The sequence below is a fragment of the Vigna umbellata genome, chromosome 10, assembly GCF_029865625.1.
Source record: "Vigna umbellata cultivar VRB3 chromosome 10, Vumbellata_1.0, whole genome shotgun sequence".
NCBI classification, from domain to species: domain Eukaryota; kingdom Viridiplantae; phylum Streptophyta; class Magnoliopsida; order Fabales; family Fabaceae; genus Vigna; species Vigna umbellata.
Window position 1 is genome coordinate 21,671,275 of NC_142174.1, and position 17,348 is coordinate 21,688,622.

General features: G+C 38.7%; 1 protein-coding gene across 1 annotated transcript; it reads left to right on the forward strand.

The window, feature by feature from the left end:
• The first annotated feature begins 5,557 nt into the window (after positions 1 to 5,557).
• LOC124819633 (uncharacterized) lies at positions 5,558 to 5,986 on the forward strand. Its single transcript, XM_047291187.2, has one exon. It carries the CDS (start codon positions 5,558 to 5,560, stop codon positions 5,984 to 5,986), a length of 429 nt encoding a protein of 142 aa, XP_047147143.2.
• The last annotated feature ends 11,362 nt before the right edge of the window (positions 5,987 to 17,348 follow it).

Here is a 17,348-nt window from a genome sequence, read left to right on the forward strand (position 1 = left end):
TAGACGACCGAGCGGAGCATGCCACGGGTGGCAGAGAAGTGCAGGCCTGTGGAGGTCGATCTTTGGCCATGGAGGCCGAACGGATGAATGCCGAATGATCGAGAGGTCGAAGCCTTTGGAGAGCAAGTTAACTATCTAGCAAGTTAAACGGCTAGATAGTTAACGGCTAGATAGCAACTTGGGGGGCTTGTGTATTGTACGGTCCTCTTGACTGAACGACCCTCCCAAGACAGACTGAACGATTTCCCCGAGGCCGCCCACCCAAGTCACCATCACGACCGAGCGTCCAAGCTAACGTTGTCCTTGGACCGACCATACATAGACCGAGCGGTCCTGCAAGGTCCCTGGCCGACCAACCCTTTTGAGCGGCCGTCCCGACCGACCCTCACTAGGTCGACTACACGGTTAAACACTAATGACTCATTAAAGCCCTTAATGAAGATTAAGGTATGATTGGGCTGTTATCAGGCCCACAAAAGGTAAAAGTCCATTACAAACAGTATAAATAAAGGTTTCAGGTATGATTTCTGGGAGATTGCTTACGATGCAATATATACACGCATTACAGACCGCTTGGTCATATTACTGACTTAAGCGTCGGAGTGCCTTTATCAGGTACCCGACCGCCCGACTTGGAGAACGAATAATACAACTAGGACTTGAAGACGAGAGAGCCTATTCGGCCCTTCCCAAGCGCGTCCAACCCTCAGCAAAGAGGTAACCGTCCGATTCTCGCTAGCTTCTGGTGCCCCCTAGAGACAGAATCGCTCGGTCTGGTTCAGTTCGTGGGATTCGGCAACGTCCGCCCGGTCTTCGGCAAACTCTTGAGTGTTTTTACAAGGTCAGACCAGATCCGACCGAAACAAAAGTGACACATGTAATTACTAATATTAATATAATTATTAATTAAGTGGTAAATTTCTGTTTAACTGATAAATTTTAATTTCAATTTTTCAATAAAATCAAATTATTATCTATATTATTGATTATATATTATCTATAATTATCTATTATTTATAATTGTAATTCAATCATTCTTGTAAACCAGTTATTATTATATAATTATTAATTAAGGCGTAAATTTGTAGTTAATTAATTGGTAAATTTAATTTTCAATTTCTCATTAGAATAAAATTATTATTTATTATCTATAATCATCTATTACCTACAATTGTAATTTAACAATTATTGTAATTCTGTAATTATTATTAATTTAAATTACTATTTTAGTATAATAATTAATTAAGTGGTAAATTTTTTGTTTAATGATAAATTTCATTTTCCGTTTTTCCTTAAAATAAAATTGTTATCTATATTATCTATTATCCATATAAATAAATATTATTTTAAGAAATAAAATTATTCCTTAAAATAATTATTAATTAATACATATATCAAATAATCTAATAATAATAATAATAATAATAATAATAGAATAATAATAAAAGCAATCCGTAATCTATAAATTCAAATGACACCTAATACTAATAAATACAAATAATACTAATATCAATGGTAACATTAGTTCAAATAATAATACTAACAATAATACTAATTCTATTATTTTTACTATTATTATTATATAATTTTATTATTACTATCAGTATTAACATTATTATTATATATTATTATCATTAATATTATTATTAACAATATTATTGTTAACAATATTATTATTATTACGTAATAATAATATTAATATATAATAATAATAATTGTAATAATAATAATAATATTATTATTATTATTAATCATAACACTATTAGTAGTAATAAAATTATGTAATAAATATAGCAAAATATATATATATATATATATATATATATATATATATATATATATATATATATATATATATTAATACTGGTATTAATAGTAATAATAATCATAATACTATTATTATTATTGTTAACAATTGTCAGAACTTATTAAAATCCACTAAAAATTCCAATAGTGGAAGCCAAATGTCAAGCAAAGGGCATCTGGAAATCAGAAAGTGGAAGATAGGTGTGAGCAGCTGAGTGGCCGTTCAGCTTTGACGGTAGGAGTAAAACTCAAAGTTTTCAAAATTTCACGCCACTTTCTGCATACACCCTTCCTCCCCAGATTCCTGAAACTTCCATTCTCTCCTCCTTCTCTCTAGAAAGCTCTTACTTCTCTCTAAGGATTCTCATCATTTCTTCTTCCGATCACCACTCAGGCACCGTTTGAACTCTCCCGGCGTCAAGGGCTTTCATTTAAACCGATCGAGTTGTGGTTCTAAGCCGGTGAGATGCTTTCCCCCTAGAACGTTCGTTCCCTTTCACATGCAAACTCATATTTAAGGTTGCATGAATGTATTATCTCATTCTGATAGAAACTTTGGTCTTGAATTTGGTTTAGTTTTAAATCGGTGGGCTCTAAGTGTATAAGACTAGTAGAGGTGAACCCGTATTCTGCCTCTGTGAGCGTTCGATCACGTTAAGAGGTAAGGGAAGCTTATATAATTTGATTTTATGTTCGTTTTGAATGGATGCATGTTCGTTGGTTTGCTGAATGAATATAAAATATGATTGTTGCTATGTTTTGACTGTATGAAGTATAAATATTTACTATGATATGGATGTATGAAATTATGAAGATAGATGTTGAGAAATGAATTGATATAAAGAATTCTATGTATATAATTCCATATGAAAATTTATGTTTGTCACCGAAGGTCTTTGACCGTTCGGTTTTCCTGTGGACTCGGTTGGAACTGGATTCTTTCATTTGGATGGAATTCCAGTTGAGAACCGAGCGTCTTCGTTTAGTAATATTTGTATATAAGCGTTAAACCAAGGATATTCATTCCTTGGTATTCTGTTATAAACTTAAGTATATCTATATGTATTTGTATATATTTCGTTCATTCTTAAACACTAGTTAAATGGTATCTTATATTTATCAAGCCTTTATTCTATAAGTTTAGTAGTGCTCAGTCTTACACCAAGTGCTCGTACTAAGTAGTGCTCGGTCTTACACGAAGTGCTCGTACTAAGTAGTGTTCGGTCTTACGCCAAGTGCTCGTACTAAGTGGTGCTCGGTCTTAAACCGAGCGCTCGACCTTGATTCTGTAATTTAATTTTTAAATAAGATGATGGAATATGATATGGATGAAATGACTTTGGTTATGAACGAGTATTCCGGGGAGGAATATCTCATGAATGTATATTGGAATTGGTAAAGTATGAATGTGGGCATGCTAAGCTGGCGGTTCATCCTGATATTCCGTGATTACTCGTTTCTCACGTAGAGAAGGGTAAGTCATGTGTGGGAATGGCAGGAGGTCCTAGTCCTTATGGTTAATTTGGACAGAACGGACTAACCTCGGGTGGCAGCTGTTGAGGGTATCCCAGTTACTACATCACTCGGGTGCACGAACGTCGTAGCTACACAAAATTCATATAGTACGGACATTCATAGTCTAGTATTAGGCTTTGCATGAAAGAGGTAATGAGTTATCTTGTTTAAATTGATTGAGTGAAATATATGTTGATAATTGAATTAAATTACATAAGCTTACCCTATTTTCTGTCTTGTCCGTTTTGTGCGTTCGGTGGTTGTCCTTCTGTTTCAATGATCATCCGTGTGGATGTGAGCAGAAGGAGAAGCTTTGCTGGAAGAGGCACTGGAAGAAGAAAGTTTGGTCGAGGTAGAAGTTAAGACCGAACAGTAGAGTCGTTCAGTCAGTAGTTAGTTTCTTTGTGTGATAACCGTTCGGTCATTTGTTGTTTTCTTATTTTCTATGACCGTTCGGTACGTCTTCTGTAAACCGTTCGGTCTAGATTGCATATTTGTACAGTTTTAATTTTCCCGTTATCTTGTAAGGCCGTTCAGCTATAAGCGTACGGGTCATCTTTTGTAAGACTGATATGGAATATTATGAATATATGATTATTCCCTTATATAGTTTTTATACTGTATTTTTGGGATGTTACATTAAAGGTATCAGAGCAGTTTTGTTCCTTAAGAACACTGTAGGTTATGAGTATATTATGCTTTTGCTGTGTGCTCAACGTTCGATTTTGTAGTTTCTGACTCTTTGAATTAATCTGATGGTTTTCTTTTTCTCTGCTTCTCAGAGAAGAGATGGCTCCTAGACCTCCTCCTCAACCTATCGATCGGGATTCATATGATAACACTAGATTCCTAGAGTCAATGATAGAGGCTCTACAACAACATAACGCTGCTCTAGTACAACAAAATACGATGGCTCTACAAAGCTTAGAGGCTGCTAGAGCGAACGCTGAAGTAACTCAAAGGCAGTTAGTGGAGATATTAGCAGCCACTAGGAATACAGTTGGGGCGTCCACTTCCTCTAGGAATCACCAAACCGAATGGAGTTTGGAGAGTTTTCTTCAACATCACCCTGCCAAGTTCAATGGGAAGTGCTTTCTTGATGAGGCCGATTAGTGGCTACGTGATATGGAGCGGATCTACAATGCCAAGAGGTGCCCTAATGACAATAAACTTGCATTCATAGAGTATCTCTTGACTGGGGAGGCCAGTCATTGGTGGAGTAGTGTGAAGATGATGCTAGAAGAGGGTCGAAATCCTATCTCATGGGAAGTTTTCAGAAGAAAGTTTTATGAGGAGTATTTCCCAGACAGTGTTCGTTTCGCTAAAGAGGTAGAGTTTCTTCAGTTGGTGCAAGGCGGAATGTCAGTATCGGAATACACCAACAAGTTCAAGCATTTAGTGAGGTTTAATACTATGGCTACAGTGAATAATGGCAGTGTCGGAAGTTCGAGAATGGATTGAGAAGCGATCTCAAAGTACTGATTTAAAGCCTATGCATTAAGTCTTTTCCTGCCATGGTGGAGAGAGCCAAGGTAATTGAGAAGAACATTCAAGAGGTCGAACAGCAGAAGAAGCAACAATAGCAGACGGCTCGAGGACCCGTTCTTTCAAGAAACACTTCAGGTCAGAGGAGGACCCCTTATTCTCGTCCTGCACTACCCGCAAGTTCTGGTAGGTCTCCTTCCCAGTCTTTGGTTGCGGTCAGTCAGTCTGGACAGTAGGGGACCGTAACTTTTTTTCAATGTGGAGGACCCCATACCGGTCGTCATGTCCTCAACTAGTGGGAGGAAAGTTTTGCGCTTGGTGTAGAAGGAATGGTCATCTGGAGAGCGAGTGTAACATGGGAAGGCGAGAAGTGATGAGGCCACCGAATGCTGGAAGAAATCAACCGAGAGGTGGTGGCCGAGCACAAGCGGTCGGTTGAGTTTATGCAATAACTGGTGTTGAGGCAACAAACTCAGGTAACCTCATTATCGGTACTTGCTTGTTGTATGGTATTTCTTGCTGTGTGTTATTTGACTCGGGGGCAACACATTCCTTCATCTCGAAGGCGTGCGTTGAGAAACTGGGATTGATTGAGAGTAAGATGCAGTTTGACTTGGTGGTGTCAACTCCAGCGCCTGGTGAGGTTACGACGTCTACTATGTGCATTAGATGTCCTATTGAGGTGGAAGGGCGTAGATATAAAGTAAACCTTATCTGTTTACCTTTAAAAGAATTGGAGGTGATTTTAAGAATGGATTGGTTGGCTGCCAATCACATTCTCATAGATTGTGGTGAGAAGAAGTTAGTATTCCCTGATGAAGAAGAAGAGAATTCGATAACGCTCGGTCAACTAAGAGAAGATATCATGGAAGGTGCCAACTATTTTCTGATAATGACGCATACAGATGAAGTGCTCGAGGAGTTGAGTTATGACCGAGCGGTTAGTCGCGAGCGAAGTGGAGAACGATCAGTTGTGAATGAATTTTCAGACGTTTTTCAAGAAGAAGTACCCGGACTACCTTACCCTCGCGAGGTAGAGTTCACAATTGATTTGGTGTCGGGAGCAGGGCCCGTCTCTATAGCGCCATACCTGATGTCTCCAGCCGAGTTGGCCAAACTGAAGAAGCAAATTGAAGATTTAATGGACAAGCAGTTCATTCTGCCAAGTGTGTCACCTTAAGGAGCTCCAGTATTGTTAGTGAAGAAGAAAGATGGTAGCTCTCGACTGTGTGTGGACTATCGACAGTTGAACAAGTTGACTATCAAGAACAGGTACCCCTTGCCAAGGATTGATGATCTGTTGGATCAATTGCATGAGGCTACTATATTTTCGAAGATTGATTTGGGATCAGGATATCACCAAATTCTGGTTAAGGAAGGAGACGTTTAGAAGACTGCATTCAGGTCTCGATATGGTCACTACGGGTACGTAGTAATGTCGTTCGGTGTTACTAATGCTCCTGCCATATTCATGGACTACATGAATCACATTTTTAGACCATTCCTTGACAAGTTTGTGGTCGTTTTTATTGATGATATCCTAATTTACTCCAAGAGTCGTGAAGAACATGAAGAACACTTTAGGATAGTGCTTGGTGTGTTGAGAGAAAAGAAGTTATATTCCAAGTTATCCAAGTGTGAATTCTGGATGAAGGAAGTACAGTTTTTGGGGCACGTAATCTCGGCAGAAGGTATCTCGGTGGATTTGGCTAAGGTGCGAGTGGTACTGGAATGGGACAGTCCCCGTTCGGTCACTGAAGTTAGAAGTTTTGTGGGGCTAGCGGGCTACTATAGAAGGTTTATTGAAGGATTCTCTAAGATAGTAGCGTCGTTGACTCAGTTGACCAGAAAAGATCACCCGTTCGCATAGACCAATCAGTGTGAATCTAGTTTCCAAGAACTAAAGCGGAAGTTGACGAGCGCTCCGGTTTTGGTTATTCTGAACACGGCCAAACCGTTCGAAGTCTACTGCGATGCTTCTTACCAAGGTTTGGGGTGTGTTCTTGTGCAAGAGAAGAGGGTAGTGGCATATGCTTCTAGGCAGCTGAAGGTACATGAGAAGAACTACCCTACTCATGATCTGGAATTGGCAGTAGTGGTCTTTGCATTGAAGATATGGAGGCATTACTTGTACGGGGCTACGTTTCAAGTATGTAGCGATCACAAGAGTCTCAAGTACCTCTTTGATCAGAAAGAATTAAATATGAGGCAAAGGAGGTGGCTTGAGTTCTTGAAGGACTATGATTTTGAACTGCTTTATCATCTGGGAAGGCTAATTGATGGACAAATTTGTAAGCACCAAAATATGATGTCACAAACTTGTTTCACAATCGGCAAGTATGACCGAATCGTTTCAAGTAATAAACTTGGTAAGACCAAGTATCGTTCTCCCAAAGGACTCACGGCCTAGTTTAGTTATGTGATTTGTTGATTAGCTAAGACTTAAGAACACAATAATTGAAGTTTAATATGCAAAGACGAAAATTAAATATGTATGCATGAATTGATCAATGACAAAGACAAAAGATAAACACTTTCAAGGAAATATATGAATGAATATGTTGTTGGGAGTCAATTTCATCTCATCCACTCTCATATATTTTAGGAATTCAACATTCAAATCATCATTGTTAATGCCACTCTCTAATGTACCATTCTAGATGGCTTCTCCCTAATCAAATAGTTCATACAATTCCTAGCATTCCTAATGATTAGTTCATGAGTGCAGGAGCTTAAAGGCAACCAATATAATATTGTCAGTATAATATTGGGAGAAATTCCCCGGATCTAGATTTCCCCGTACGTGTCCGTATCAACAAAACCAATAATCATGCATTAGAATGAGTTAAACAATGCAAGCATTGAGCAAAGAGGAAAAACCCTAACTAATGATGAAAGAAAGCATATGTCTTAATTCAAAGATGTACTCAACAAATCCATATATGAGAGCTTCAAGAGATTACTTTGACTCCCCAACAAACATACAAGGTTTAGTTCACCATATTCATGGTGAACCTAGATGAATTACAATGAAAGTATGAAAGAATAAACCCAATAAAGGTGAAGAGGTAGCCTGAGCATCCAAGATCCTCCTTCAAAGGGGTGAAAGAGAGAGTGTTTGCCTCGTTTCTGCCAAAGATGCTAACTATAGGACGTGCAAGCCCTTATATACTAATCTAGAGTTACAAAAGATTACAAAAGTCCAAGCCCAAAAAGTGCCGCTCAGCGGTATTTACCGCTCAGCGGTGATTGCGCGTCTTCTTTCTTCCCCTCAGCAGCCATTTTGCCCCTCAGCGGTTCCAACGTCACCTCTTGAGTGCCGCTCAGCGGTAGTTTGCCGCTGAGCGGTGCCTTCGACTTCTCCTTTTTGCACTCTTTCTTGTCTTTTCGAATGTCCTCTCTCTTATTCTTCACTTCTTTCACCAAATTCACCTCAAAACCTGCACAAGAACACTTAAATCAAGCATAAACCTGTCCAGCTCTCTTATTTCTGAAAATATAAACAAAAGGCATGATTTCAAGCTAGTTTCTAAGTCTAAAGGTTGCTTTTAGTATCAACTTTAAGCATGAAAATAACAGTTTTTCAACTGTTATCACAACCCCAAACTTAGAACTTTGCTTGTCCTCAAGCAAATAAAATGTAACTCCATCTTCAACCAATTCATATGATGGTTCACTCATTCAAAATCCTCTTTTCAAGATAAGTAATAACTTCACTCAAACTTAAGACCAAGAGTTCAATCAAGATGTGCACATGCTTTAGTGTTCACAAAGTCATTTAAATTCCAACAAATGCTATTTTTCATGAATGATCAATCAATTAAGCATGGATGTTCATGTGCTTATGGAATATTTCCTCACTAGGTACAGTGTTTCACTCAACACACAAGTGTATAAGAGGTAAAGTGTTTCACTCATTCACTCCACTATCACAATGTCACATGAATCAACTTTGCCTTTCATTTAACCACAATCAAATACATTCACAAGCATGCATCATCACAAGGACTTTTCAATGGCTTATAATGTGGCTGGGCTAACAAGAAAATTGGTTTTTCTGGATCACAAAATCCTTGAGTTAAGAGAATCATAACAACACAATCTTCTTATTCATTCCCAACTTTCTTTTGCCTTTGCTTTTGCATTTGCATTGAGCTTTGCTTCTTTTTCTTTTCTTTTCTTTGCATATTCTTACTTTTTAGTTGTTAGCTCAATGCTTTTTCCTTTTTCATGTTTCCCCAATAACCCCAAACTTGAACATTTAACAATACCACACAAGATCTTCTACTTAACTCAAGGTAAAGATTTTCAATCAAGGGTGTTCAGTGTATATTTAAGGCTAAGGGTTCAAAGGATAGAACACAACGTGTTCTCTTTTAGAAGGCTAACTTTATGAATTTGGCCAATAAAAAGGGTTTCAAAAACACGGCCTTTGATCATATGATGCAAAACAAGCAATTGATTCAATCATAGAAAACCTGGGCAAAGTCATTCATGCTTTCAAAGTAATAGCATTCAACAATAACAACTCTGGAGCTCAAAACCTCACATATAAACTCATTCACATTTGACATGCTCATCCTGCTTAATTTCACAATCACAATCATGATATTACACATTTGTTCACCTATATACATTTTAATGTGCACATCATCTCAACATCAATTAATCATAAGCATCATTCAGCATTACTTATCACACAATCACAGTTAATAGCAAACCATCACAAGAAACCAGGTTTCAAATAGAGTACATCAAACCCTAATCTAAAAACAAAAACAAAAGTTCAGAAAACTTAAACCACAAAAGCATAATCATATGATAGCATTCATCAGTAAATACTATCTCAGCTCCTCATCAGTCCGAGCTCTCTGTATCTTCCTCTTCCTCTTCATCATCATCTTCATCAAATGCATCCTCCTCCTCAGCTTCATCTTCATCCATGTCTCGGGCTGAAGCTTCAGCTGCTTCAGCTCCTCCATGCCATGGTTCTTCTGGCCAAGCTACCACATTATGGAATTCATCCATAGTCCACCTGTGTGCTGGAGGGGTATCATACATCCCCACTATCATCTCAGCCGTGGCCACCTGCCCTCTGTGGATGGACTGCAACTGAGCACCTATAAGAAACATATACATGTCCCTCATCTGGAATGGTTCTGCCTCATGAGTATCAGCAGAAGTCCTGCTCTGTGCTGGCCTTCTCTCTCTACGAGCCTGGCGTGGTGGCACTGGCTGGGCTGCCTCCTCACCTCCACAGTACTGTCTGTAATAGGCCTCATCTATAGCTTTTCTTGGCCTCTCAAATGGTGGAACAGAAGTGTCCACCCCAGCTAGCTTGCAAAGGTGAGTGATCAAAGAAGGATGTCCCAGTGGTGCTTTGTTGTTTGAGGTGTTAGCACACACACTAATCTCATCAGCTATCACCTGCCCAATATTAACATTCAAGTTTCTGATAGCACAGTAGATGAAGAGTGCCCTGCTGAGAGTAATATCTGACACATGTGAACATGGCTGAATGTTGGCATGAGAAAATGCCATCCAATACTTTGCAAGAGGAGTCAAATCTGTCCTCCTAATATTAACCACTGAGCCAGATCTATTCCTTTGGAAGTGTCCTCCAGGTATGCACAATACTCTCTCAACATCCTCAAAGTCAGCACCTTCCTCCATGCTAAGAGCAAACTGGCATTGCTCACCAGCCCACACAGTATCCAGAAAGTTATTGATGGAGTCAGGATCATACCTGATAGCATGGCCTCTAACATAGCCCAAATAATTCTCAGCTGGATAATCACCAATCTTCTTTGCATTGGTGTAGAATTCTTTCACCACAGCTATGTTGGCAGGTGATGGATAAGTGGCTAGCTTCCCCCAATCATTCCCTAACACTTGCTCCCCAAATTGAGGAGCAAAGTTAGGTATCATTCCAACCTTTCTCTCCATTAAAAGTCTCCTGTCCTGAACCACCCTAAAGTGCTTCTCATGTTTCCTAGAGAGGAACCTGCCATTATGGGGCTGCTCTGGTTCCTTTTCCTTTCTCTTGGTTGCCATGGTTTTCAATCTCTTTCCTGAAGAAGATGCCATTCCTGCATTCAATCATAAATCCAAAACCACAGAACATGATGTTAATCATTAGTAAACACAAAACAAAACTCCTTTTGAAGCTAAACCACCGCTGAGGGCCAGAATTTCCCCTCAGCGCCACCAGTGCCACATTCAAACACGCAACAAACCAGAAAAAGCAAATCTGGCAGAGTGCCGCTCAGCGGTAAATGCCGCTCAGCGGTGATCTGCAGATTTTTGCAACTCTCGTTTTTAAACTGTCCTAACTCCACCCAAATGCAATTTTCAGTTTTCCAGTTCATAATCAAGCAGTTTAATCGGTTCAAACATCAAATATATCATCAAATCATGCATAGAAATCAAAACCCCTAAATATTCATGCTTTGACAATCACAGTCAATTTCAAGAGCCCTAGAATGAACAAAATGCATTTTACTTACTTGGGTGGAGATGCTAGATGATATGAGAATGCTTCCAAACTAGAATGCTCTCTTCCAACCCCAAACTTTGATAGCACACTAGTGTAAAAGTGAGTGGAAGAGAAATTTTCTAAAGAGGGAAGAGTAAAAAGATGTGGGAAACCTAAGAGGAGATATGTGGGAGTCTTAGTGCAGAGAAGAGCTTGAAAGAATATAAAAACGCGCAGCTTAGGGTTTAAAAATACCCCAATGGGCTCGGGTTCCGCTAAGGGGAACTTAAGCCCATCTGCAATAGTACCGCTCAGCGGTAAAATACCGCTCAGCGGCACTTTCGTGATGTGCTCCTCTCCTTCTTTTCTTGACCTACGTGCCTTCCCTACATGTCCCTCATAGGTTCCCTGCAATTCAATGTTAAAAATGCTTATGCAAACCCTAACTAAAATAAACAAACAAAAACAATCAATCAATTGGGTTGCCTCTCAGGTAGCGCTTGTTTAACGTCACGAGCCTGACCCAAATTCCACCAGCACCCATTAGTAGGTGTTTCCAACTTACCAGCACCCATCAGTAGGTGCAAAATTTTCTCACCAACACCCATCAGTAGGTGTTACAAACCTAGCATCCTTCAGTAGATGCTTAACCACCTAGCATCCTTCAGTAGATGCTGGATCCAACAAAAATATTTACAGAATAATGTCCACAATTTAAAAGTTACAAAACCAAATCAAAAGTTTTTAAATCCACTGGGTTGCCTCCCAGCAAGCGCTCTTTTAACGTCATTAGCTTGACCCAATAAAGCTCAAGTTCCTTCTTCTTTTTCTTCTTTCTACTGAACTTCTTCAGAAATTTGATCAAACCAGGAACCTGTTGCAGTGTCTCAATCATAGGAACTTTAATCTCCAATTTCTTGAAGATTTCCATAAGGCACTTAAATTTCTTTTCCTTCCTATGATTCTTCTTTAGATGAGGATGTGATTTTTCATATGATTTCTTCTTCTTTCCTCTCATCTTCTTTTTCTTCCTTTTTCTCTCCCTAAATTTTCTCTTTTTCTTTTCTTTTATGTTTTTCTTCCCTTTTCTTTTTCTCCTCAACTTCTTTATTTTCACACAAATTTTCTTTGTCTCTTCTCTCTCAACCACTTCTTTTTCTTTTTCTTCATCTTTATCTTTCTCACTCAACTCTTCTTTCTCTTTTCTCTCTACCCTTTCCTCATCTCCCTCTAATTTTTCCTCATCAAGAATCTTGTCACTTTCAGTGATAATGACTTGCCCTTCCTCCTTAAGGTTAACATCAGTATTAACATCATCATTTAATATCTGACTAATGTGACGAAGTTGCATCTCCATTCTTTTACATGATTCTTCAATGCTTTTCTGAGTAGAGTCGGAATTTTTTAAAAATCGTTGAAGGGTGTCCTCCAACCTATCCAAACTTCCTGATAGAAAGGGTTGTTGCTGCCATTGTTGTTGTGGTTGGTTCTCAAATTGTCCAGCAGCTTGCCAAAATTGGCTTTGATCCATGCTTGAGTGAGGTTCCCACCATTGGTTGAGATTACTTTGGTAGAATTGAGTGCCCCTATAGTTAAACTCTTGACCAAATTGCATTCTGCAGACATTAGGCACAAAACCCTAAAAACAATTGTTAGCACAAAAAGATAGAGAAAAGAAAAAAAATCAAAGGATATAATTGAAAAGATAAGAAGATAGGAAATAAAAACAGAAAAATAAAAACATAAAATAAAATAAAATAAAATAAAATACAAACAGAAAATAAAATAAAATAAAATAAAATATAATCTAATCAAATAAAATAAAATCAAATAAAAACCGAAAAATAAAAAATAGAAAATAAAAACAGAAAACAGAAAAACAGAAAACAGAAAAAATAAAATAAAATCAAATCAAATACAAACTGAAAAATATAAACAGAAAAATAAAATAAAATAAAAATTCGAAATTAAAATAAAATCTAATCTAAAAAGATAAAAATAAAATCTAACCTAAAGGATAAAAATAAAATCTAAAAAGATAAAATAATAAAAACAGAAAAAATAAAAACAGAAATTCAAAATTAAAGTCAAAGATAATCAATAATCACACAAATTAACCAGTTAAACCACGAATCCCCGGCAACGGCGCCAAAAACTTGATGGACAAATTTGTAAGCACCAAAATATGATGTCACAAACTTGTTTCACAATCGGCAAGTATGACCGAATCGTTTCAAGTAATAAACTTGGTAAGACCAAGTATCGTTCTCCCAAAGGACTCACGGCCTAGTTTAGTTATGTGATTTGTTGATTAGCTAAGACTTAAGAACACAATAATTGAAGTTTAATATGCAAAGACGAAAATTAAATATGTATGCATGAATTGATCAATGACAAAGACAAAAGATAAACACTTTCAAGGAAATATATGAATGAATATGTTGTTGGGAGTCAATTTCATCTCATCCACTCTCATATATTTTAGGAATTCAACATTCAAATCATCATTGTTAATGCCACTCTCTAATGTACCATTCTAGATGGCTTCTCCCTAATCAAATAGTTCATACAATTCCTAGCATTCCTAATGATTAGTTCATGAGTGCAGGAGCTTAAAGGCAACCAATATAATATTGTCAGTATAATATTGGGAGAAATTCCCCGGATCTAGATTTCCCCGTACGTGTCCGTATCAACAAAACCAATAATCATGCATTAGAATGAGTTAAACAATGCAAGCATTGAGCAAAGAGGAAAAACCCTAACTAATGATGAAAGAAAGCATATGTCTTAATTCAAAGATGTACTCAACAAATCCATATATGAGAGCTTCAAGAGATTACTTTGACTCCCCAACAAACATACAAGGTTTAGTTCACCATATTCATGGTGAACCTAGATGAATTACAATGAAAGTATGAAAGAATAAACCCAATAAAGGTGAAGAGGTAGCCTGAGCATCCAAGATCCTCCTTCAAAGGGGTGAAAGAGAGAGTGTTTGCCTCGTTTCTGCCAAAGATGCTAACTATAGGACGTGCAAGCCCTTATATACTAATCTAGAGTTACAAAAGATTACAAAAGTCCAAGCCCAAAAAGTGCCGCTCAGCGGTATTTACCGCTCAGCGGTGATTGCGCGTCTTCTTTCTTCCCCTCAGCGGCCATTTTGCCCCTCAGCGGTTCCAACGTCACCTAGTGCCGCTCAGCGGTAGTTTGCCGCTGAGCGGTGCCTTCGACTTCTCCTTTTTGCACTCTTTCTTGTCTTTTCGAATGTCCTCTCTCTTATTCTTCACTTCTTTCACCAAATTCACCTCAAAACCTGCACAAGAACACTTAAATCAAGCATAAACCTGTCCAGCTCTCTTATTTCTGAAAATATAAACAAAAGGCATGATTTCAAGCTAGTTTCTAAGTCTAAAGGTTGCTTTTAGTATCAACTTTAAGCATGAAAATAACAGTTTTTCAACTGTTATCACTAATGTGGTAGCGGATGCCTTAAGCAGAAAAGCAGTTCATGTTTCGACAATGATGGTCAAAGAGCTAAGTCTAGTTGAAAGTTTTAGGGACTTAAGGTTGCAGTTCAATTTAGATTCGAGCGGTATAAGGTGTTGTACCCTTAGAATATCTAGTGACGTCTTTGACCAAATCAAGGAAAAGCAGTCGACTGACGAAGACCTGCAAAAGGTCTTGAGCTCAATCGGTACAGACAAAGCCAAGTACTTCAATACTGGAACGGACGATCTCCTACGATACAGAGATAGGACGTGTGTTCCGAATGATGGCGAGTTGAAGAGGATAATTCTTGAGGAAGGACATCAAAGTCATCTTAGCATGCATCCTGGCATGACTAAGATGTATCAAGATCTCAGGAAGTCTTTTTGGTGGCTAAGAATGAAGAGTGATGTCGCTCGGTTTGTGGCATCTTGTCTAACTTGTCAACAAGCAAAGGCAAAGCATCAAAGACCGGGCAGTCTACTATAGCAGCTGGAGATTCTTGAGTGGAAGTGGGACAACATTTCTATGGATTTCGTGACCCACTTACCCCGTACGGTCAAGAATCATGACTCCATTTGGGTTAGAGTGGATCGGCTAACAAAGAGTGCACACTTCTTAGCTGTCAACCTGAAGATGTCTATGGCAAAGCTTGCACAACTTTACATCAACGAGATCGTTCGGTTACATGGAGTGTCGTCCAACATCATCTCTGACCGAGATACAAGATTTAAGTCTCAGTTTTGGCAGTCCCTGCAAAGTGAATTGGGTAGCAAACTACAAATGAGCTCAGCGTACCATCCCTAGACGGACGGTCAATCTGAGAGGACCATCCAGACACTTGAAGATTTATAAAGGACGTGCGTCTTAGATCACTTGGGAGTCTGGGATGAAGTCTTATCGTTAGTTGAATTCACCTACAACAACAGTTTCCAGTCCAGCATTGGAATGACTCCTTTTGAAGCTTTATATGGAAGAAAATGCATAACCCCTCTCTATTGGTTCCAGGAAGGAGAAAAGGTGTTGACTGGACCTGAACTTATTCAGCAGACGACCGAGAAGGTAAAGGTGATTCAAGAAATATTGAAAGCGTCTCAAAGCAGGCAGAAGTCCTATGCCGACAAGAGGAGAAGGCCTTTGGAGTTCGCTGCAGGAGATCATGTCTTTCTTAGACTGAATCCAACTACTAGAGTGGGCAGAGTCGTTCGTCCTAAGAAGTTGTCTCCCAAATTCATTGGCCCGTATCAGATCTTAAGGCGCATCGGACCAGTGGTTTACGAGATAGCTTTGCCTCCTCTACTATCCAACCTTCACCCTGTTTTCCATGTATGCCAACTCCGGAAATATATCGCGGATCCTTCTCATGTGTTGGAGTTAAAAGACGTTCGAATTCGTGAAGACCGTTTGGTAGAGATGCATCCAGTACGCATTGAAGATAGCCGAACCAAACAACTCAAGAGAAAAGCCATCAGATTAGTTAAAGTGGTCTGGGACAAGAAGACGGACGACTCTACATGGGAAGTGGAAGATGCCATGAGAGACTTGTATCCTCGTCTGTTTTCTGGTAAGTTTTAATTTTCGAGGACGAAAATTTTTGTAGTTAGGGGGGATGTCAGAACTTATTAAAATCCACTAAAAACCCCAAGTAGTGGAAGCCAAGTGTCAAGCAAAGGGGATCTGGAAATCAGAAAGTGGAAGGCATGTGTGAGCAGCTGAGGGGCCGTTCGACTTTGACGGTAGGAGTAAAACTCAAAGTTTTCAAAATTTCACGCCACCTTCTGCATGCACTCTTCTTCCCCAGATTTCTGAAACTTCCATTCTCTCCTCCTTCTTTCTAAAAAGCTCTTACTTCTCTCTAAGGATTCTCATCATTTCTTCTTCCGATCACCACTCAGGCACCGTTTGAACTCTCCCGGCGTCAAGGGCTTTCATTTAAACCGATCGAGTTGTGGTTTTAAGCCGGTGAATTGCTTTCCCCCTAGAACGTTAGTTCCCTTTCACATGCAAACTCAGATTTCTGGTTGCATGAATGTATTATCTCATTGATGAGTGCATATTTATGCTCACATTTATGTTTGAAAATTAAAATTTTGATGGGATAATTGTGTTTAAATGGTTGATTTTAAGTGAATTTGTGATGATTGAAATTATTGGGTTTGGGAAATAAAGAGAGGTAAAAAGTAAGTTTTAGCGCATAAATTATTCTTAGATGTTCTAATGTTTATTTGTGCAGCTGAGAATATAAGTTTTATTGGTGCAAATGGCAATTCAAGGCCCAAAATCAGGTTTTATTTGGAAAATAATGTATAGATGGGCCAAACATGCAACTTTTACCCTTGCACCTCCCAATTTCCTTACATACACCCCTCTTCTCTTAAACAGGCCCAATACTAAGCCAAACAGTAACCCTATTCTAAATACACCTCCTAAATTTCCCTACCCATACCCCTCCTAAGCTAGAGTCCACCAGATCATGCCACGTGTCCAAATCCTACCCACACAGACCTAGCCAACCACATGTCGCCACATCAGCCCTAACACATGAGCATCATCTTCCACCCACTGAAACCCTAGCCGC